Source organism: Prinia subflava, chromosome 17, assembly GCF_021018805.1.
Source record: "Prinia subflava isolate CZ2003 ecotype Zambia chromosome 17, Cam_Psub_1.2, whole genome shotgun sequence".
NCBI classification, from domain to species: domain Eukaryota; kingdom Metazoa; phylum Chordata; class Aves; order Passeriformes; family Cisticolidae; genus Prinia; species Prinia subflava.
Genome location: NC_086263.1, coordinates 802,374 through 820,762, shown reverse-complemented (window position 1 = coordinate 820,762; position 18,389 = coordinate 802,374). Strand labels below are relative to the sequence as shown.

The 18,389-nt window shown below is 56.7% G+C and overlaps 1 protein-coding gene across 8 annotated transcripts in view; it reads left to right on the top strand.

Annotated features, from left to right (window-relative positions):
* Nucleotides 1-17,321, top strand: part of LOC134559682 (ankyrin repeat and fibronectin type-III domain-containing protein 1-like) — a 247,861-nt gene extending 230,540 nt beyond the window's left edge. For all 8 annotated transcript variants that reach the window (XM_063414712.1, XM_063414710.1, XM_063414711.1 and 5 more), the window contains 18 exons: nucleotides 1,730-1,931; nucleotides 2,253-2,460; nucleotides 2,755-2,949; nucleotides 3,197-3,310; nucleotides 3,862-3,959; nucleotides 5,422-5,512; nucleotides 7,272-7,379; nucleotides 7,618-7,717; nucleotides 8,224-8,356; nucleotides 9,077-9,196; nucleotides 9,557-9,772; nucleotides 10,052-10,218; nucleotides 10,610-10,760; nucleotides 11,482-11,650; nucleotides 11,911-12,077; nucleotides 12,922-13,132; nucleotides 13,405-14,075; nucleotides 16,116-17,321. In XM_063414712.1, the coding sequence (XP_063270782.1) occupies nucleotides 1,730-1,931; nucleotides 2,253-2,460; nucleotides 2,755-2,949; nucleotides 3,197-3,310; nucleotides 3,862-3,959; nucleotides 5,422-5,512; nucleotides 7,272-7,379; nucleotides 7,618-7,717; nucleotides 8,224-8,356; nucleotides 9,077-9,196; nucleotides 9,557-9,772; nucleotides 10,052-10,218; nucleotides 10,610-10,760; nucleotides 11,482-11,650; nucleotides 11,911-12,077; nucleotides 12,922-13,132; nucleotides 13,405-14,075; nucleotides 16,116-16,403 (3,409 nt within the window). In that variant the 3' untranslated portion in view covers nucleotides 16,404-17,321. The remainder of the gene's footprint in view (nucleotides 1-1,729; nucleotides 1,932-2,252; nucleotides 2,461-2,754; nucleotides 2,950-3,196; nucleotides 3,311-3,861; nucleotides 3,960-5,421; nucleotides 5,513-7,271; nucleotides 7,380-7,617; nucleotides 7,718-8,223; nucleotides 8,357-9,076; nucleotides 9,197-9,556; nucleotides 9,773-10,051; nucleotides 10,219-10,609; nucleotides 10,761-11,481; nucleotides 11,651-11,910; nucleotides 12,078-12,921; nucleotides 13,133-13,404; nucleotides 14,076-16,115) is intronic.
* Nucleotides 17,322-18,389: the final 1,068 nt, after the last annotated feature.

Below are 18,389 nucleotides of genomic sequence, written 5' to 3'. Positions count from 1 at the left end.
TTAGCATAACCTTCAGCCAAATGTCATGCTTTTATCACATTTTATATTTAGCCAATAAAGCAAGGGGGGAAGACTTAGCCCATATATATCTGATCATATACACAGGGGGATGGGGTTAAAACTGAGAGAAACTGTGTTAAGTGTAGCCATGCTAAATGCTCCTTAGACATGATGCTCCTCTCTGGGAACTGTGCCAGAGCTCCAGCAAGAAGGGGATCAGATGTTTAATGCAGTGGAAACCCTCCATGCCATAGGGGATGACTCATGGGCAAAAGCCCCACACAACAGCAAGGTCACTTTCACACCAAAGCAGGAGATTTTGACTGGTAGGATATGGATGCTGAAAACCTGATCAGAGAGAGAAATCAGGCAGCAGCAGAGTTTGTGAGAAATTGAGGCAAATAACTTTCTCACACTAGCCTGAGAAATTGTGAGGAGGAATCAAAAACAATCCTTGGAAGGTGAAAAACCATTAAGGTGGAAGACCATTAAGGTGGAAGGCTGTTAGCAGGTGGTGATTTTTTTCTAACTTGTTATTTACTTGGAAAAAATGGTCAAGGGGTGTTGTTCTGAGTGGCCAATAGTGTTTCTTTCTCAGAAATGTCTATAAAAGAATGGTGAGAAAATAAAGATTGCTGTCTTTGCCTTTTGAGAATGGACAGTCTGTGTCATTGTTTACTGCTGGCCCTAATCCTATGATGACAGTGGGATGAGATAATGATGGAGTCAGGAGGGTCCTGGCTGCAGGGAGAGGGACAGCTCCCACTCTGGAGAGCCCCAGAAAAGACACCAGCTTTCCTTGTGACTTGTAGATATTGAAAATAAGAATCAAAATCATGTCCCAATGACAGGGCATTGGAACGATGGTCTTCAAGGTCCTTTCCAACCCAAACCAGTCTGTGATTCTACAATCAGAGAGGAGAAAAGATTTTGTAGGTTAATGGATGGAGGAGGTAAGAAGTAGCTGTTAAGGCTGGATCTCCTGGTGAGCAGAAGACTGAGGTCACTGGTCCCCCATCAGGATCTGGCATTGTCTGGATGCCCTTAGAATGGCCCTTAATGTTCCCTGCTCCCACTTCACTTCCAGAATGTGCCCTCTGCTGGAATAACAACTCTGAGAAAAGTCATGTACCAAAAGGGCTGAGGGATGGTGGTAAGTGCAGGACACGGGTCCTCATAGAAGGGTGGATGTGGAGAGGGCACACGAGGCTATCCCAAGCCAGTGGGGATGGACAGCACTCACCCAGCACAGGCCTGGGGGCTGCCAGGCCCTGCAGCCTCCACTGCTCTGGGGGCTGCACATCCCTGGATGGGGCAGCCCATCTCTGTAGGAGCTGGATGGTGATGGTGGAGACTGGGCATGTGGAGAGATTGCCCTGGTGAGACAGATCCAGGCCAGTTGTAGAGCTGAGCAGCCTGAGGTTGTTTTGGGCATCCCAGCTTGTGTCTGGATGGAAATGTCTAGCCAGCAGGGATCATACGAGCCCCTTGGCACCCCTGCAGGGCCAGCAGCAGTGGTGGGGAGGAGGAACAGATCTGCCTCAGCTGAAAACAGATGGGTGAGGGGCACTGCTGGCGCTGGCATCCACCTTGCAGCTGCTCACACTGGTGAGAGCTGCCGGGGACTGCTCTGGCTCTACCGATTCCTGTCTTGGTCCTGACAAGCAGATGTGCCCCTGCCTTTCTGGCACATCCTCCATGCCTCATTTCCCTCCTGGCTTTTTCCCAGGTCGTCCTCCCCTAAAATGACGCAGCAGATGCGGGACCTGCAGCTGGCACAGGCCAGGAAGCCACCGGGCCCTTCCTCACCAAACGCAGCCAAGAGGCTCTACCGAAACCTGTCTGGGAAATTCCGCGTCAACTACACCTCCTTCGACGAGGGCAGCCTGGTGGGACGGGGCGAGAAGGAGAAGCTCCGCAAGTCCTACCTGGTCAGTGCCTGCCAGCTCCATCCAGATGGAGACAGAGGGTCCCTGGGGGCTCTGGATCCCTGTGTGGGTGGTGCTGGAACCTGGGAAGGAGCACAAAAACGTGTTAAGAGAAGCTGTGGCATGTTCAGTCAGAAGCCAGTCCAGGTGTTTGCTTCTCATCATCCAGATGTGTCTGCAAAGAGCTAATGTTCCCAAACCCTTGGAATGAGGACACCCTCTCCCTGATTGGGTTCATGGGGTGCTAGTGAGGGTCCAGGGTGTTTGGTGGAATGGAGGAGGGTGCCCCGTGGTCAGCCCAGCTGCATTTCTCCTTTCACCCAGTTCCAGAGCAATGCTGCCCTCTTTGAGGCCGTGGAGCTGCAGGACCTTGACAGGGTGCAGGAGATGCTGAAGCACTACAGCCCTGAGGAGCTGGACCTCAACACCCCCAACAGCGAGGGGCTCCTGCCCCTGGACATCGCCATTATGACCAATAACGCTCCCATCGCCAGGGCCCTGCTGCAGGCAGGAGCGAAGGAGAGCCCACACTGTGAGTTGGGACAGGGAGCTGTGCTGTGCCCATCACCTGGGTCTGCAGCGTGGTGCAGTGGGGCACCCAAGGCCTTGGGTGCAGGTGGGGAGGGAGATCACTGGGCTCTGGGAGACTGCAGGTTGCAGCAGGGCTTGAGGGGAGCCATGCACTCAAATGGACCCCAGGACCAGGACACGGAGAGGAGGATGGGGTCTCAGGGTGGGGGTTCATTGTCAGCAGAGGCAGAGCTTGCCCTAACCACCTTGTCCTCCCTTTCCTCCTGGGCCCTACGACCATGCCTGCCCCCCACAGTTGTGAGCCTGGAAAGCCGCTCACTGCACCTCTCCACGCTGGTGCGGGAAGCGGAGCAGCGCGTCAACGAGCTGATGGCACAGGTGGTGAACGAGGCGCCCAGCGCCGACTGCTCCGAGAAGGAGAAGCAGCTCAAGGCCTGGGAGTGGCGATTCCGGCTTTACAAGCGCATGAAGGCAGGGTTTGAGCATGCCCGTGAGTGACCACAGGAGGGCTGGGGGGCTGTGCCTGCTCCGGGGGAAGGAGTGGGGCTGTGCGTGGCACCAGCACCCATCAGAGGGTACCTGCACCCTCTGGCCAAGACTTGCAGTATGGGTGCAGGGAGAAGAGAACATGTTCAATCAGGGGATATGTCCCCGGGGCTGGGGAGAGGCCCGAGAGGGACATGGGGAGGTTCAGACCGACCATTCTCACTGTAACAGTCCCTGCACTCTGTCCCCAGGAGCACCAGATGCCCCCAGCAGCGTCCACCTCTCTGTGGCCAGCAGCTCCTCATTGCAGGTGACCTTCTGGGAGCCCCTGAGCGTCAACTCAGCTGTTGTCACCAAGTACAAAGGTAAGGACCAGGATCCCTGCAGCAGGGCAGGGTCACACAGCCACAGCAGATGCCCTGCACCCCTTGCACCGCATGTCAACACAACAGAGCCATGGGCAGTGCTGCCAAGCCCCAGTTTTATGCTGGAGCACAGAAGAAGTCAGGGCTGCTGGACAGCCTGTCCACCACCCAAATCCTCTGAGCTAGACCAAACATCATCTTGCACCAAGGCGAAACTTGGAGTGTCACTTACTGGCTGCCACCTCATCCTGCACACAAGGAAGACTTTGTTGTCCTGAACCCCTCACCCACTTAAACCAGATATTTTTGGCTTGTGGAAGAATTTCTTTCATCCCCCCCTTCTGAGACACCAATTAAAGGTGCTGACTCCACCTGATGTGGCTTGTGAGGACAGCAGCTCCCCATGACCTTCCCCCAGCTATGAATCACCTTTCCCCCTACCTTCACTCCGCTGCCTCCATCTCCTGTGCTGTCTGCAGTCATGCTGCCCCAGTCCTGGTGGTCTGTCCCCACTCCAGGGCCTCATGGCACCTTGGGGTCTCTCTTTGCAGTGGAGTGGAGCTGCTCCCCCACCTTCTTGCCACTGCTGGGAGAAGCTGTGATTGAGAAGCTGAAGGACCTGCACTTCACCATCCAGGGGCTGATGTCGGTGAGTGCCGGGGGTGCCCGCAGCAGGCAGGGCTCAGCAGGAAGAGCCCACAGCTGGGAAGAGTCACGGACCATAGTGCACCCCACAGGGATGGGATCAGGCACTGGCACAGGCCAACCAGGGCAGTGGTGTAGTTGTCACCCCTGGAAATGGTCAAAAGATGTGTATTTGGTACTTGGGGACGTTGTTTAGTGGTGGCCTTGGCAGTTTTTGGACTCAGTGATCTTAGACACCTTTTCCAACCTTAATGATTGTTTTTCTGTGATCATTCTGAGCAGGAACAATAGGATTGTGCCATGCTGTGTGCCATGGGCACAGCCTGGGCAGAGCCAAGAGTGTAGGGCTGGGAGAGGCACCTGTCTGTCCCCACATGGCCACAGCCACTGACTGTGGGGACCTCCCTGCAGGATGCCTGGGGACTCAGCAGTGACAGGCAGAATGGGCCCATTCACCCCACGCCTCATTTATCCTCCACCCCGCATCCCACTCCTGTCTCCTGCAGTAACAGTCCCTGGGCAGTAAATCAGTGGCTCATTCCTCTGCCACCTGCACAGTCCAACTCCTCGCCCCAGCCTCGGTGTCACCAAGAGGTGGACCAGCCCCATCTCCCTCTTCAGGAGCTGGGCGAGGTCATGGCTGGTGGGACTGTGGCTCCCTCCTGAGAACACAAGAGCCATGCCTGGGCCAGCACGAGGGACACGGGGACTGTGGTGGGATGGAGCTCAGGACGGGAACAAGGGCAGATGCTGGGATAAATGGGGTCACCCTTACCAGGGGTAGGCAGGCAGGGAGCACTGATTCGAGGAGCAGAGAACCCCCTTGGTGAGGTGAGAGGGGCTTAGGCACAGCAGCAGTGCCGAGCCCTGGAGCGCTGTCAGGGCGGGAGCTGCCCTCAGTGTGACAGGAGGGGCTTGAGTGGAGCATGGAGCAGCATCACTGCAACGAGCTGCTCTAAGCCCATCAATCACACTCTCAGAGCTGCTTCACAGGCTCCTGTCACCTTCATGAATGCCTGGAGGCCTGGCAACATCTGGCAGCTTGACTGGGCTTTAATCAGAGGCTTTAATCACTGTCACTGTGCTACAAGCCCTTGACAGTGCTGGGCCAGCTCCCTGTCTCCAGGGGCTGGATCCTTACATGTCCCAGAGGATCACCAGCACCCCAGTCCACAGAAGCAGTGAGTCTTTCAGGCTGGAGCATCTCTGGCGAGGGGCATTTGCAATGCCCCGTTCTTCCTCTGCATGCCCTAGACCCACCCGGCAGGGCCACAGGGATTCTCTAGTGTCTCATAACAAGGACTTTGTACAGGAGGGGAGGTAAGAGCCAGGGACTCGGGCTGTGGGGTCCCAGATGAGTGCTGCTCGTGGTGTACTGGAGCAGTGGGCGGGGGGGGAATCCTCCTTGCCTCACCTGCCAAGCCGGGAGAGGCGGGGGCATGCTGAGTGTGCTGCTCTCCTTGCAGGGCACGGTGTACCACGTCCGCGTCTCTGCCTACAACATGAAGGGCTGGGGTCCCCCGCAGGCCTCCATGCCCCCCTTCGCCATCCCTTCCAGTGAGTACCCCTGGGAACAGTCCCACGGGAGCCAGCACAGGGCGGGTGGGGGGCAAGGCAGCTCCCTGTGCCATCCAGGGGTCCCTCTCACTGCTGAGATGTGAGCAAACGGACCCAGGGGCAGAGGCAGAATTTGGAATCTCAAGCCAGGGAGGAAGGCTGTGCCTGGGGGTCTGGGATGATGCCTCCAGCCAACAGATGCTTTGCCAAATGGTCAATTTTCAGCCTTGAATTATCCTTGCCACCTGGGAAAGACTGAGCCATTTCAGGCCACCTGGATCAGCTCATCCCACGGAGGAAGCTAGGAGGTGGCTAACCAGGACTCAGAATGGTCCTGGGTGGCAGTGGCCTCTCACTCTGTACCACCACATGGTCTCTCCCATCCAGCCCAGACCCAACAACCTGCATTCCCTGGCATGGAGCTGGGATGGCGGTCACAAGCCCCAACAGAAACCAGCTCTGGGCTGTCAGCACTCTCCTCCCCATGCTGGCTCCAGGGATAGTGTGAGGATATAGCCACTTGATGTCACACAAGGCACCCCAGGGTGCTGGGTGGAGAAGGCCAGGAGGACTGAGCTGGAAGGAGCAGCCCAAAGGGTGAAATTCAGGGTTGAGGGGGCTCCAAAATGGCCTCATCACCAGTCCCAAAACAGGTGCCTGTTCCCATGGAACTGATGCTGTGAATGAGTAAGGAGCAGCCCCATGGGAGGCTGAGCTTGTCCCAAGGACCAGGCCATGGAAGCACATCCTGTACCACCGTGCTGCAGGGCTGCTGCTCCTGGGAGCACTGAGGGCACTGAGAAAGGTGGAGGTGAACAGTGAAGGGTCAGAGATGTGCAGCACCATGCACAGCTCTGACTGCAGGTCCATAGAACACTGAAATCACCAAAAATCCATTTGCATGTCTAGGAATGCACATAGCAAGGGCACGGCAGTCCACTGCCCTGGCTTTATCTTGTCCCTGTCATGTTTGCACCCACTTTAAAGCCCATTCACCACCTCACACAGATCACATTCCCTGTGACCAAAATTCAGGTAGCATCAATTGAGTGTGGCTGAAGTGAATCAGACAGGAGTGGGCTTTATTTATTTTTATTGCCAGTAATATTTCTCCCTTCAGTAGAGATCCCTCCCTGGCCCAGTAGAATATAGTCAGGCACCTCCCTGGGTGTTTTTAAAGCTACTAAAAATAGCGGCAAGTTCTGGCCAAAGTTAACAGAGCTGAACTTTCCATGGAAAACAGCAGCGGGCAGGACACAGGGGGTGTTTAAAGCAATTAATATAAAGTTGAGGGAGAAGGGCCGGCAGGTCCCCAGCCCTGCTCGTGGTCCTGCTGCTGTCCCACAGCGGGTGGAGCTGGCAGGAGTTTGTTTGTGTGTTTGTCGAGGTAAGCCCGGCTCCCAGCGCTCATCTGGAGTAACTGGGGAAGACCTGGAGGAAGAGACTGGAAAGAATTTTATTTTTTAAGGCCAGTGAAGTGCAGCAGCAACAGACAGAACCTTGTTCCTTCCCTCTTGTGTGTCCCTGCCACGCTGTGGGAAGGCCAGGGGTGGCCACAGGGTTCAGTGCAGAGTGGGATGTTCCTGGGAAGAGTGGCACAAAACTGGGGATCTCCCAGCACACCCAGAGATGCCCCGACCCACACCTGCTGCCATGCTGGGGCATGGGGGGGATATCCAGATGATGTGGGAGGAGAGGATGGGAACCCTTTTTCCCCCAGGACAAGGGGGCTGGGGGTGATGCTGGTCTGTCCCCACAGACTGGCGGGAGTACGACGGCCGGGCGCCACGGCGCAGGGGACAGGCTGAGGCTCTGGACCATCTGCTGGGCCAGGTGAAGACTGTCCACCAGCACTGCATTTGCCATGGTGAGCCCACAGTACAGTGCTCCAGGGAGGCTGGGGTGGGTAGGGGACAAGGGCAGCTGAGTCCCCCAGGTCTCTGGTGTGATGCACAGAGCTGGGGTGGTGCAAGAAAAGGTCTTTGCCATGTATGAGCAGAGCAGGGAGACAGCTCAGGCAGTGGAGACCTCAGCACAGCCTTCCCAATGGGTTGGCATCAGCTCTTCATCTCCTGCTGCATCATCTTCTGCTCTCTGCTCCACAGAGCCCTGCAAGAACCAGCCCCAGAGCAGAAAGCATTCAGTCTCCAAGAGCCTCAAGCACCTCTTCCACCCTGGCAGCAAGTTTCTCAAGACACTGAAGCGGTGAGAGGCTGGTGCATGGGGTTGGTGAGAGCCCCTGTCCCATCCTGGGACCTGTGCCTGCACATGGGGGGCTGAGGGTGCTCAGAGCAGGGTCTGCACTGGGAGTGAGCTGGTGATGTCAGTAGAGATTAATCCCATGGCCCAGAGGCCAGAGGTTCTCTTGGTATCTCCATTTGGACTGGCCGAGCTGTGCTGGTGCCGAGATCCCTGCACCACCTCTGAGGGTCACCTGGCACCCCATCTTGTCCAGACCCAGAGTGTTCCCTGCACAGTTTGGCCCATCTCTGTGCCATGTGCTGCAGGGTCATGGGCCATGGTATCTGCTGGGACACGTTGGGTTCCTGTTTCTGCTCCCACACCAGTCACAAGCCTTTTCTGCCACAGGTTGTTGGAGAGAAGTGGAGACCTGGGGCAGGGCATCTTCTCTTCCCTCAGGAAAGAGACCCTTTGGGAGATGGAGCTGGCAGCTGGGGGTGGCACTGAAGTCTGTCTTCTCTCCCATGCAGGGGTCTCTACCTGACAGCCATCTTCTACAAGGACGACAACATCCTGGTAACCCATGAAGATCAGATCCCCGTGGTGGAGATTGATGACACCTACTCGTGCCTGCTCATGCAGGATTTCCTCTGGCTCACCAAGGTAGGTGGCCGAGGGACCCTGTGCTTGGGCAGAGGTCCAGGAGTGCCAGGGTGACCCAGGCAGGCATCAGGCAACGCCACTGCCCCTCCAGCCCAGACACTGCGGCTTGGCAGTGCAGGCAGCCCATGGACTTGCTGCTTGCCAGGGTTCAGCACAGACCAGGAAACTTCCAGGGAATAGCATTTCATCCCAACCCCTGGAAGCCCAAAGATGGCTGCCACAGCGGGCAGGCTGTGTGCCAGGGTGGCTGGGCCCTGCCTCTCCACGGGGATGTCAGTGGCTGTTGAACTGCTTCCCTTCAGCATCCTGCCATGGCACCTCTGCCTCTGCTGTAGCATGCACAAGGAGCTGCTGCCAGCTCCTCCAATGTCAGCAGACACTGTGCCAGGGAAAAGGCATGTGGGCAGCTCAGGGACAAAATAATTTAGAGTGGTCCTTATCTACTGATGGAGAGTGCTTTCTTCTCCCTCCCCATTCAAACTTAAGGTTTTGGTCCTAGATGAAGATGGATGTGTGAGTGGACATGGCTCAGGGCTGCCCTTGGGTGCAGACTCTGGAGGCATCTCAGTGCCTGTGGCACAGGGATTTATTTGCACCCCTGCTGAGAGCTGCTGCATGCCCACACACACTCCTAACCCAACTCAGAGAGGCAAATGATTTCCCCGGAACCCCCTGGTGTGACCCAGCTGCAGCAGTGATGACACTCTTTGGTGTGTGCAGGTGTCATGTATGTGGGACGAGATCCTGTGGCTGCGGCAGTGTGTCACCGTGTCCCAGTCCTCCTGCTCCTGCATCCTGCAGACACGCTTCAAGATGCTGCTGGCCATCTCGCAGATGCAGGTGAGGGTCAGCCTGGGTGGGGAACAAACACTTTAAGTGGGACGCTGGGGTCTGAGCTCCCTTGGGAGCAGCATGTGCACTTACCCTAGTCAGGATAAACATGGGATAAACCCAGGGTCTGCTGGCCATGACTGTGTGTCCCTGCCTCATCCTCCCTGGCAGGACTCCGGCCATGGGACAGTGACGTGCCAGGTGTCATGGCAGTCTCATGAACAAGGGCTGGGACCATCGGGGTGCTTTTCTGGGCAGACTGGTTTCCAGCAAGCAGCTGCAGGCACATCCCAGCTGCCCAGAGCCACCATGCCTCCAGGATGTCCTCTGACCCTCTGCTTTCTCCTGCCTTCCCACCCTGTGGCACAGGGGCTGCTGGGCATCCAGGACCTGGGGCAGGTCTTCTTTGAGCCCATCAAAGACAAACAGGGCAACATCCTCATCGTCACCCTGAAGGAGGTGAAGACCAACCAGACCTTTGAGAGCGTCCGCTGGGTCCCCATCTGCAAGCTGCAGACCAGCCGCAAGTCCGTGTCGTCCCCGGAGGAGCCCACTGCCCTGGACACGCTGCTCATCTCCGTCCAGGTGTGTGGGGCAGGGATTGCAGTGGGCTCCCCTGGGAAACAGTGCTCCCTGCTCCCCCTTGGCCTGGAAAGGTTACAGCAGAGGGGGAGCAGAGCCCGGCCAGCCTCCAAAAATCTTGTTCTTTCAAGAGGAGGCATCAAGTTGGTGCCAGAGTCACCTTGGCAGCACCAGGCTGTCTTCCTGTGCCACTCCCTTCTCCAGCTGGACTGGCTGTGCTATGGCATCAGCACGAGCCCTGCTGTGAGGACTTGCTCAGTCCAGCAGTGCCTTTGTTCCCAGGACAAGCTGGCTTACCACCAGCGGAGCAGCCATGCCCTCTCTGCAGGCCTCTACCTGGGCTACTTGAAGCTGTGCAGTGCCGTGGATCAGATCCGAGTGCTGGTGCCAGAGCAGCTCCCCAACATCCTGTGCCATGTCAAGATTCGCTCCAACCCCAACATCTCCAGGTGGGATTTGCAGGGCTGCTCAGCCAGGCTGCTCTGTCCAACCCAGGCTAACAGCATCCATCACCTCCTGCTTCAGCAGCAGCATAATATTCCCACTTATCCTGCCATGCAGCACTGTCAGGCACAGGGTGGGACTGTTAGGGTGTTCTGTGTGGGGTCAGGGCTGAACTTGACAATCCTGGTGGATCCCACCCAGCTCAGCATATTCTGTGATTCTGATTCAGCCTAGAGCAAACCAAGTTCCCTCTCTACCTCCACCTCTCTGACATCGCTGGGGATGCTGCATTTTCTGGGGAAGGAACAGCCAAGCAAACACAGCTCTCAGAGAAATTGCGTCCACATCCACCCAAACTGCTCCCTCCTTTACCTGTCTGTCTCTGGCCTTCTGCAGGGAGGAGTGGGAGTGGCTGCAGAAGATGGCCACCGTGGAGGAGCCTGTTCCCACAGAGCCAGAGGCTGACAGGTCCCAGAACCCCTTGTTTCAGGAGCTCCAAGTGGCCATCAAGGAGCTGATGACCTTGGTGAACATCCCATTGCAAGAGGTAGAGGCAGGAGCCAAAGTCGGGGGCAGAGGGAGGGGTCGGGGCTTTGAGCACGGTTCTGTGTTTGCTGCACGTGGGGAACTGCATGTCTGGCCCTCCTTGTGGGGCTGGAGCACCCAGATTTTAGTGCTATGCAAACAGAATGTGACACTGCCCAGGGACAGTGTCCACAGGAGCTGTTTGTCCTTCCCATGCTGTACCCCCAAAGCAACAACAGCAAATCTGGGTTTGTTACTGCTGCCAGTGGTTTGATCCTGGGCAGCACGAGACCAGCCCAACTCTGCCCCTCCAAAGCAGTCTGGTCCCTGGCCAGTGCTGGGCTGGAGCTGCAGCCCCTGGGGCCAGACTGCATGTGGAGAAATCTTCTTCCACCATGCCAAGTATCTGCTAGGAAGCAACCCACCAGTCCCACTGACAGGCACGTGCTTCTGATTGGGCAGCTGGGAGGGCCCTTCTCTGCTCATCGCTGAGCCATCCCTGGTGGCACATTTTTGACACCCTGCCATGGTGACTTTGACCAAGAAGTCTCAAGACTTTTAAGAAAAATTCAAGAAGTGGTGCGATTATGCAGATTATGCCAGAAGCAAGGAGCCTCTGGTGGTGTGCTGAAGCTGCAGTATCCCGTGGCTGCAGGAGATCACTGAGTTCTCTGTGCACAAGGACTGGGCAGAGGCCCCACCAGGTGATGTGTGCAGCTGTTACCTACACTGTCTTCTTGCAGGCCAAAGACTTCCGTCTGTACAGCCAAGAGGTGCTGGACTTTGGTGATCAGGTCTCCTTCCTGCTGCTGCTGCCTCCCTCAGATGATGTCTGCACTGCTCCAGGCCAGAATAACCCCTATACCCCTCGCTCTGGCTTCCTCACACTGCCACTGCAGATCTTCGAGCTGGGTGAGGAGAGGGAATGCCAAAACCCAACCCTGCTGGTCCCCTTGTCCTCTGAGGTCTCCTGAGAGCTGGGCTGGGCAGGGGAGTGGCTAGAGTTCCCTCACTCCCTGGGGAGGGGGGATGGAGGGGTGTACTGAGGGGTGGCCAGGTGGACTAATGGACAGTTGTTGTCTCCTCATCTTGGGTGATAGGGAGGAGCCCATAGGGCATCTACAGCATGGGACCTCATGTTTTTCATCCCCCGCTCTCATTTCCTCTCCCAGTCCACTTCTTCACGTACGACAGGGAGTTCATCACGCAGTACTGCCAGGTGTCCGCCCTGCTGGAGCTGGAGTCACTGCTCTCCCAGCAGAGCCTCAGGGAGGCTTTCTCCGATGCCGAGCTCTCCACTGCCAAGCAGAGGCACCAGCAGGTTCAGGACTACATCCAGGTATGGGGTGGGAGCCAGGCTTGACAGTGCCCCTGACCGGCCAGGACTCAGGCAGCAGCATCTGCATCAGGGCTGTTCCCTGGTCATGGTGGCCCCGGGGGATTTCTCTGATGTGGCTGATGGGCAACAACAGGCTGGAATGGAATGGTTTGGGTTGGAACAGACATTAAACCTCATCCAGTTCCACCTTCCACTATCCCAGGTTGCTCCAAGCCCTGTCCAGCCTGGCCCTGGACACTGCCAGGGATTCAGGGGCAGCCGCAGCCTCTGGGCACCCTGTGCCAGGGCCTCAGCACCCTCTCAGCCAAGAATTCCTTCCCATGCCCAGAATGACCTCTTGTAGTGGAAAGGCATTCTCCCTTGACCTGTCACTCAGCCCCTTGTCCTGTCCATCCAGGCCCTTGTCCCAAGTCCCTCTTCATCTCTCTTGGAGCCCTGTTAGGCACTGGAAGGGGCTCTGAGTTCTCTCTGGAGCCTTCTCTTCTCCAGGCTGCAGTTGCTGTATCAAGCAACTTCTTACTGCAATGATCACATTAAAAATCCCAAGGAGAGACTCAAAACTTCTACAGTTCACACGCCTTCTTTGCTAGAAAAGGGCCTGCAAGTGCATTTTGGGATGGACTTGCAAAAGAGAATCCCACACTACCCCTGTCCCCAGCATCCCTGCTGAACCAGCAGCTGCATGCTCCTATCTTGAGAGCACTTTCTTTGCATTTCCCAGCTCAGGGATTCCCCCAAAGCTCTGGGGCAGAGGTGTGTGTACAGATCCTATGTTTGGCCGTGAGACTTTCTTGTTGCTGTTGTTTGCTGTGTGAAAGGGCTCCTCCATTTCCTCTGTTGGCAGCAAATGGAGGAGATCTGGCGAGAGATGCGCTGGATCATGGATGTCCTGCAGCACGCCCGCTACAAGCAGCCCTCCTGTGGCGTCTCTCTCAGTGGCTTCTTCAGCGAGCCTGGGGGGCCAATGAAGGAGAAAACCCAGTCCTCCTCATCCCACCTTGACTACCTTCCGTCCCCAGTGCCCTCACCAGAGACAAGCCGCAAGCTCAACTCTGGTAAAGACCCGGCTGTGCCAAGCTCCTGCCTGGTGGGCTCAGGGCTGCCCGTGCTCAGTGGCTCAGGGGTGGCTGCACCAGCGGTGCTGGCAGGGCTGGAGCTGGGAGTATGGGCAGGGCAGTCGGTCTCAGCCAGCTCTGCCTGTGCCGTGGCAAGCGAGCTCAGGAGGGCAACAAGGGGGTAAAACCTCCTAGGCTTCCTTGGGTTCCACCTCAGCAGGGGCTGTCCACACTCAGGCTGAGCCCCTCTCTGCTTCTCTCACCCCTCACAGACTCGCACGGACTGTCAGATGAGGAAGGCTCCTCGGAGGTGTTCCTGGCCACCGACAGTGACTACGACTCCAGCCGGGCGCAGAGCCCGAAGGAGCTCGACTTGCTGTACTCCTCCTCGGGGCCCGAGTGCTGCAGCCGGAGGGCAGCCCGCACCCTGCGGGACAGTGCCCCCGATGTCCTGCAGACCCACGAGCTAAAGACCCCCCCGCCAGGGCCGCCGCCGCCAGAGGAGCCCCGGCCAGCGCCCAAGCTCTATGACAGTGACTTTGTCCTGCCCAGCCGGCAGATCGAGCTGCTGCGCATCACGGAGAAGCGACAGGCGTACTGCGTTCGCACCAGCAGCCTGGACTTCCCCAAGCCCCACTGCCCCGCCCCGAGAAAGTCCTGCCCCGGCTCCGTGGACAGCTCCCCGGCAGAGGGCAGGACCACGGGCCACTGCAGCCAGCTCAGGCTGGGGACTGGCTCGGCACCCAGCCCCGAGTGCCCCCGGGGCGGGCAGGGCTCGGAGCCCGTCTGCTGGACGCGCTCAGATGAGTGGACTCAGAACTTGCCAGAGCAGCAGCCAGAGCAGTCCGGGGGCTTGGCCGACCAAGGGAAGAAGCCAGGCTCTGTCACGTTGAGGGTCTGCCCTCAGTACGAAACGGGACTCTCCAAAGAGACCAGTGTCAAGGTACCAAAGCCTGTAATGGGTGGCAGAGCGGCTCTGCCATGCCCCAAGGGACAGGGCTGGCAGGATGGGGACAGAGGCAGCAGGGCTCATGTGCCCTGTACCTGGCACTGCGCCCCCCATCCTCCACTGTCCCAGGGGTGAGGTTGCCTGGAGACCTGCAGCACTCCTGCCCTGACTCCCTCTGTCCCTGCAATAGTGATGAGGCTCCTGGTAGTACAATGTGTCTTTGCAGGAGTCATGGCTACTGCTGCAGGAGTGAGGCAGGGCCACACATAGTGAATTTTGGGGACAAGGTGATGGGGCTGAAGTTCAGCTCTTGGTCTGTGGTTCAGCAGGTGACAATAGGTTGGTGCCACCCAGTGTGGGCAGGCAGAGTAAAGGACACGTTGCCACATTCATGGCACATCCTGGTGTTCAAACACATCATCCATCGGGGCCAAAATTCAGCTGTCACCCCTGCCCTGGCCATGTTCCTCTTACAGCCTCTCCTTCCCAGGTCTGTGGTCTCTGCTCCAGCCTTCCCCACTAGGGAAGGGAGAGCAGGAGCCTTTTGTCTCCAGCCTGTGGCAACTCTAGTGGCAGAACCTATTCCAGTTCCAGCTGGGGCAGTAGGCAGAGCTCCTTCCATGCTCCTTCAGACCATGCTGGAGCAGCTCTGTGATCTGACTTCTCTCCATGAGGGCTCTGCTGTCAAGAGCTGACCCACCAGCTCTGGTCACTCACATCTGCTCCAGGTGGGATCCCCCATCATAGAGGACATCCCCCAGGACACACATCTGGGACAGGTCCCCTTCTGGCTTTGTGACCTCCTTTGGTCCCAGCCATAGAGATCCTTCCCTGTTGAAATTTCCCTTCTGAGACATTTCTGGTGCCCAGGACTGAGGATGATGGAGCAGAAAATAATTAAATCACAGACTGGTTTGTATTGAAAGCAACCCTAAAGGAATGGCAGAGGAAGAACAGAGCCAACAGGCTGATTGGTTTATTGCTGGGGAGGTTTGATAGCCAGTGTCTCTGCACCCAGCCAGGACATCCTAGCAGAGACAACTCTGCCTCTCCAGATTATTTTCCATTTGAGGAATGCCCATAGATTTCTGTGGAACTGAAGCACAGCCCTCGGGTTCTTGGCAGGCTGCCCATGTGGCTTTTGAAGTTGCAAAGCCCTGGACACGCCTGCTTAAAAGCGTTTTACGATGTTCTCCTCGAAGAAAGGCGAGTTCAAAGGCACGGCTCCTCGGCTGGTGTAAATCAGCTGAGCCCTGCCACAGCTGTTTAGGGCTGGCAGGGTTCACGTGGGCCTAGGGCTGGGACCACCCTGCCAGGGCAGCACTCCTGGCGCTCCGCAAGTCCTCAAGATGTGCCAAAGGAAACGTTGCCTTGCCCAGGCAAGGATGGATGTCCTGCCTTTGGGCCTTTGAAGCCAAGCAGCAGCTCCTGGAGTTAGCAGCTGGGATGAGCTCATTTTCTTGACAGGATTTGGGATTCACAGGGCTGTCCCCAGGGAAGCAGAGGGCAAGGGTAGCTGTTGGTGGGAGAACCCCAAGCTTGGGCATAGGATGACATTTAGCACCATGTTCCAAAGAGGTTTCAGCTGTAGTTTCGCAGAGCTGTTGTGGTCCAGCTGGTCTGAGGGTCTGGACTGTGCTCACAAGAGGGACTTCACAGAGATCCTTCCATGGTACCAGGAGCAGGACAGGGACTGTCCCTCTTCAGCTACAGGTGATGAGATGGTGGGGCAGCCTCAGCAGAGCTGTAAGTGACACAGGCCATGGTTGAGTGGCAAGGGCTTGGAGAGAGGTGGGGAGGCAGGAGAGCAGCCCATGAATTTTGGCCCTGGCGTGCTGGGGCACCCCTTGGGCATTGCCTGGGCATGGTGTGCCCATGGCTCTGTACCAGGCTGCTGCCACCTGCTCACAGGCACCGCCGGGGCAGGTGTTCCTCCACCCTCACCATTCCTCACTGCCCTGTGCTGCTCCAGCCCCTGTTCCTCCTCATTCCTCCCCCTTACCATCCATCTCTCCCGCCTCCTTCTCTCCACAGCTGCACATCACCAGCCAGACGCCTGCCCGGGAGGTGGTGAAGCTGGTGGTGCTGGAGATGAACGGCATCTCGCGGGATGTGCTGGGCGCCTCGGCCGCCGTCCGCTACAGCGAGGAGCAGCTGGAGCACTTCGGGCTGGTGTTCGCTGCTGACGAGCGCGAGCGGTGGCTGCCCGACGACTGCTCGCCCCTGTCCCTGCACACCAGCCAGCCCGAGGGGCGCTTCTACGTTCGCATCAAGGAGACGTCCCCTCTGGTGCTGCAGTATGGGCCGGCCACCACCGTGTGAGAGCAGGAGAGGAGGGATGGAGCGGAGACCTCCGCGTCCGGAGAGCAGACAGCTCAGACAGCTCGTCTCTGATGCTTCCTTCTTCCACAGACACCCTCTCATCAGGCGTCCACGGGGTGGAATGGGATCATACTGGGCTGTGTGTTATTTGTTTGTGCTTTTTTTTTTTTTTTTTTTTTTTTTTTTTTAACCAAAGAGACATCGAGACTCAGTTTTTCTGACTGGAGAAGAGGAGGGTGGAGTCCAGAGACCTCAGAGCTCAGGAGGAACCTCTGCAGGAATGGAATTTTTGAAAGTAAACATTTTTAAGGAGAAAGAGGGAGAGAGAGAGAGAGAGGAAAAATATTACAAGAAGAAGCAGCAATACTTTTTTTCCCCCTTTCTTTTTATTCTGAAAAACCTTGTTTGGGATTCACTGAAGGCAAAGCCACAGAGGATTGCTGGGGAGGGCTGTGGTGTCAGTGAAGAGAGGGCAAGAGCCACAAGGACAACCCTGGGAAGGGTGTTTTCCTATCTGCCCTCCTTTCACTGCACCTGGAGAAATGATTCTTGCACACAGTTCTTGAAACAAAATTATATTAGTATTTTTATTCTGAAAAAAAGTCAATAATCATTGTGCCAGAGTCACTGGAAATGGGTAAAGGTGAAGACCCTTTGAATTGTGTCCAAGACTAAAGGAACCCATGCAACCAGCCCCTGCAATTGCAGACATGTCAATACTACACTAGAGATTTGCTCTAGGGCATCTCCTGCAACCCCCTGGGCTTCCCGTCCCCCTGGGTGCCGTTTTGTTCTGGTGATTGTGCTTCTCTAGTACGTCTACAGCATGACATTTTGTTAGCCACTAGGTCTCCTGTTAACAAGGTTATTTTTCTGATCTCCTGTGGTCCATAGTAAAGACGACGGCTGCTGACTGCATATCACTTGTCCTTCTTGTGGCATGGTGCATAGCATTCCATCATCCATCTCCCAAAGCAGCCCTGATTCCAAGGGCTGGGCTCCTCCTTCCCACCAGGGCTTAGTGGGATGCTTTCCACACTGTGCATTGTTACATTAACACACAAATCACACGTCTGGGAGAAAACTACAAGTCAAAAATGTTCTTCGGGGATTCATTGCTCTGTAAGGCAGTGAGATAAGCTTGGGCATGCCAAGGCATCACCTCCATGGGGTGGTGAAACCTCAGAGCTGTAGGGCTGGATGTCTAGGTCTGGTCTTGCAGCCTCCACTAAGGGAAGAATGCCAGGAGAGGAGCAGGGATGGCAACAAGAGCTCACAGCAGTGTCACAGCTGGCACAAATACTGCAAGCAAGGTGCCAGTCTGGCACCCCTTAGCAAGGCAAGGCTCCCGATGCCAATGCCCCTGCAGCAGCCACCTTACTGCCCTTCCTTTGGCATGGAGGGATCCTGCAGGGCTGGGCAGCAGTCCCCTGTTGCTGGGTGCCAGGGTGCAGCAGGGGCTCTGTGGGCAGCCACATGGGTGGGCTGTCACTGCGGAGGTTCTTCATTCCTCACCTTGCAGCAAGTATGGCACGGGTAGGGATGTATCCCAGCACAAACCCTTCCTGCCCCACGTCAGAGCCACTGGGGAGGGGAGGATCCTGTGCCAGCCCCTCAGCTGGTGCAAATCAGCCAGCACCGCACTGACGTCAGTGCAGGCACCGCCATGGCACGTGGAAGCAAGCAACAAAGGAGATTTTTAAAAGGCACTTCTCCCATCTCCTCTCTCCTTTTCTTGTCTTCTGCCTCAAGTTAAAACAAATCCCACTCTCCCAGGTCAAGGAAGAAGTGGGTTGGTGAATGCAGAGGTTCCCATGGTGTTTGTCATTGTTGGGCATCCACAGGCACTGACATCCCAAAGAGGCAGGAGCTGCAGGGTGATCCTTCCCTTTCCATGTGTCACCTACTGATGCTCAGAGCCTGAGGCAAGGCAGAGGGAAGGCACAACTGGTAGAAAACAAAGTGTCTTTTGGGAATTTACAGAGT